This window comes from Cynoglossus semilaevis, chromosome 4 (assembly GCF_000523025.1).
Source record: "Cynoglossus semilaevis isolate Cse_v1.0 chromosome 4, Cse_v1.0, whole genome shotgun sequence".
NCBI lineage: Eukaryota > Metazoa > Chordata > Actinopteri > Pleuronectiformes > Cynoglossidae > Cynoglossus > Cynoglossus semilaevis.
This window is the reverse complement of record NC_024310.1, coordinates 15,472,509-15,475,670: the sequence shown is the minus strand read 5'-3', so window position 1 is coordinate 15,475,670 and position 3,162 is coordinate 15,472,509. Positions and strand designations below refer to the sequence as shown.

The window sequence follows — 3,162 nt, the reverse complement described above, 5'->3', positions numbered from 1 at the left end:
AGATCTGTGATAAGAAGGCGGCAGTAACTGCAAACTAATGAGCAGGAGCAGGGAGACCGACGGCTGAAGTCAGACCTGAGACGACTGGTATAGATCAGGAGGCAGAGAAACTGCCTGTCAAATTCCCTGAGGGACTTTTATTTTCCATTGATAGCGGGGGTTGTGAACTCATTGCGTATTTCAGATATGTATTCTTTCGAAATTTCCAGGGAGAAATGAGCTGTGAACCAGCCTGTCGTCACAGCTGAGTGCTGACCAACCCTGCTAACAAACGTGAACTCCTGTTGGCAGGAAACCAACATGTGCCAACAACACAGCAGTGACAGTGGAAAGGTTGGTTATCAGAGGAGAGGTGATAAGGTGTGTTAGTGCCTCCCACACCACAACAGCACAGTCGTGTTTGTCACGACGAGTACAAACCACGACTGAAACTACACTAAACTACAGCTCTAGACCACCTCAGCTACAACTAACTGGACACTCAGTTCCCTGAAACTGTAGTACTACAGTGAGTACCAAAGACTCAGTAGGTATGAGGTGTATGAATGCACACACAGTATCTGGCACGTACCATTAGCACAGGGGTTGCTGCTGCAGCGGTCCAGTCTCTTCTCACAGTTGGAGCCCGTGTAGCCCTGTGGGCAGCGGCAGCTGTAGCCACCGGCCGTGTTCTCCACACAGGTTCCTCCGTTGAAGCACGGTCTGTCTGCACACGTCATGGCGCTGATCTCACAGTTGGTCCCGTAGAAGCCCTGAGGGCACGCGCACACGTAACTGTTTACCATGTCCTGTGAGAGGAGGAGACAGGAGTGAGTGTGTGAGCTGAGTGCCATGATGAGGAACTGAAGGGGGCAGAGGGAACAGCACTTGGACTTACTTTGCAGCTGCCGCCGTTCTTGCAGGGATTGCTGTCGCACTCGTTTGTCTCACTCTCACAGTCTTTGCCGGTGAAGCCGGGCCGACAGGTGCAGGTGTAGCTGCCCTGTCCAGTGTTGGTGCAGGACGCGCCGTTCTTACAGGGTTTGTGGTTGGTGCAGTAGTTCAGGTCTGGAGAGAAGAGAAGAACATGAATAAGTATGCATGTGTGCGTGTGTGTGTGTTGTTGTCGCTTTGGTGTGTGTGTGTGTGTGTGTCTGAACCCACCTTGGTCACAGTACAGGCCCCCCCATCCTTCCTTGCAGTTGCACTGCCACGGCTGCTGGCAGGTCCCATGGAGGCAGCCTGGGTGACGGGCACACTCGTCACAGAGCGCCCCCTGCCAGCCCTGTCTGCACACACACTCCCCTGGAGACTCACAGAAACCGTTCTTACTGCACCCAGTGGCACAGATGGCTGATGGGAGGAGGGAGGTAAAATAGAGGGAAAGGGAGAAAGGGAGAAGAAGAGAGAGGAGAGAATATTAGTAAGGAGTGGGTCTCATGTTCTCCATCTAGATCAAAAAAGAACTGTGTCCCCCACACCGGGCCTCACACACACACACACACACACACACACACACACTCTACAGGAGCTTGTTAAGCACTGGGTGAGGCAGCTGGCCCTCACAACAAAAGCAACACATGCCGTCTCCTTTCACGCAACACAGCACACATTAAACTGCAGCGCGTGTCCCCGGTACAGCGGGTGTGCCCAGCCCGGCCTGAGCTGGGGCCCATTGTTGGGCTCCAAACAAAAGGAGCCAACACACACTGACACGCACACACACACACACACACTGAATCTGACAGAAGCTCTTAGATCTTTTTTGTTCTCCACAGCCACCAGGGCCAAAACAGTGGCACTGACAACTGCTTGACTTGACAATTTACACACACACAGAACACACACTGACACGTCGTGGCTTCTATTTTGCACCTCCTCCTTTTCCTCCTCCTCGGAAGAAATGTTGGATTAAGACAGAGGAGGGGGAATTTTCCAGGATGATAACTTTTTTTTTAAATTTTTACATAACTTTCCTGTTCAACTACATGTGATCACTTCACCACTAGCTGGTGCTCTTTCCTACACAGTGCACTGTTATGAAGCCCTTCCTTTAACTACAGTGTCACATGGAGGCACAGTGACAAACACTGTTTGTGTGGCTGTAACACTCACCATCAGAGCAGTACTCTCCGCTCCATCCATCCAGGCAGCGACGTTTCCCCTGCTCGTCGCAGGTGTAGTGGCCGAAGGTGTCATTGCGGGGCCGACAGTAGGCGGAGCAGGACTCGCCGTGGTAGTGCTCATTACACACCACGTGGTAAGAGTAGCGCAACTCACTCTGGTCACCAAAGTGGACGTCCTGGGACCACTCCTCTCCTACAGCGAGGTGACGGCGTGTGGCCAGGCGACTGATGAGGTTGTTCTGGTTTTCTGGAAAGGGAGTGGGTGTTTAGTGTTTATAGTTCTTCACACTCACACGTTTATTTATATATTTAAGTTATATTTTGTTGTTCTTAAACTATTTCTAATGTTACATTAAATTAGTTTATGAAAGGTCACAGGTTCATCTGTTTCCAAAGGAAAAACTTGTTACTAAGGAAACGGTGTTTTTGTCTCCACCTAGCGGTAAAAATCAGACGTTGCAGCAGCAGCAGTTTTTTTTTACCTATGGACTCCGGTCCCGTCGACTCTGCGTTCCAGGCTTCAATGATTAGAGAAAATGTTCCCTGAGGAGAAGGAGCAAAGGAGTCGGTGTGTTAATTTGGGGAATAAAAAATATGTGAACATCAATGTTGATGTGTGAGTGTACGTGTGAGTGCGTGCGTGTTTGCGCGCCTCTCTCACTTACCGGCCACTTAAACAGAAACGGAACCTTGATGGGCGCGCTCTGGGAGATGGTGTTGGCGTCCGCGTCCATGATATCTGTGAGCTCGGTCCCGTACGTGCACGGAGGCTCCGGGTTGATCACGTCCTGTGAGTGTTTGAGGCACACGCGGAAAAAGATCTGGCAGCTCTGGGACGAGGAGCGACAGATGCCCCGAGAGGAGGCGAAGGAGTCGATCTTCAGCTCGAAGACTCCGGAGGAGAGAGCCTGAGGAGGGTGAGGAGGGAGGGGGGGGGTCATTCACACGTATTTAGAAAACAACTACAAAATCAGCAGCACAAACAAAATAAAATAATTAATGAAAAATGTATAATAAACACAAAAGAGTTGCGTCTGCGAGAAAATGCGCAAACCGC

The 3,162-nt window shown here is 50.8% G+C and overlaps 1 protein-coding gene across 1 annotated transcript in view; it reads right to left on the bottom strand.

Moving 5' to 3' along the window:
• Window positions 1–3,162, bottom strand: part of dlc (deltaC) — a 6,409-nt gene that overhangs the window by 2,835 nt on the left and 412 nt on the right. The window contains exons 2-7 of the mRNA XM_008309574.2: window positions 2,771–3,014; window positions 2,588–2,648; window positions 2,095–2,352; window positions 1,144–1,332; window positions 878–1,047; window positions 572–788 (exon numbers count right to left, since the gene is read on the bottom strand). Of these exons, the coding sequence (XP_008307796.2) occupies window positions 572–788; window positions 878–1,047; window positions 1,144–1,332; window positions 2,095–2,352; window positions 2,588–2,648; window positions 2,771–3,014 (1,139 nt within the window). The remainder of the gene's footprint in view (window positions 1–571; window positions 789–877; window positions 1,048–1,143; window positions 1,333–2,094; window positions 2,353–2,587; window positions 2,649–2,770; window positions 3,015–3,162) is intronic.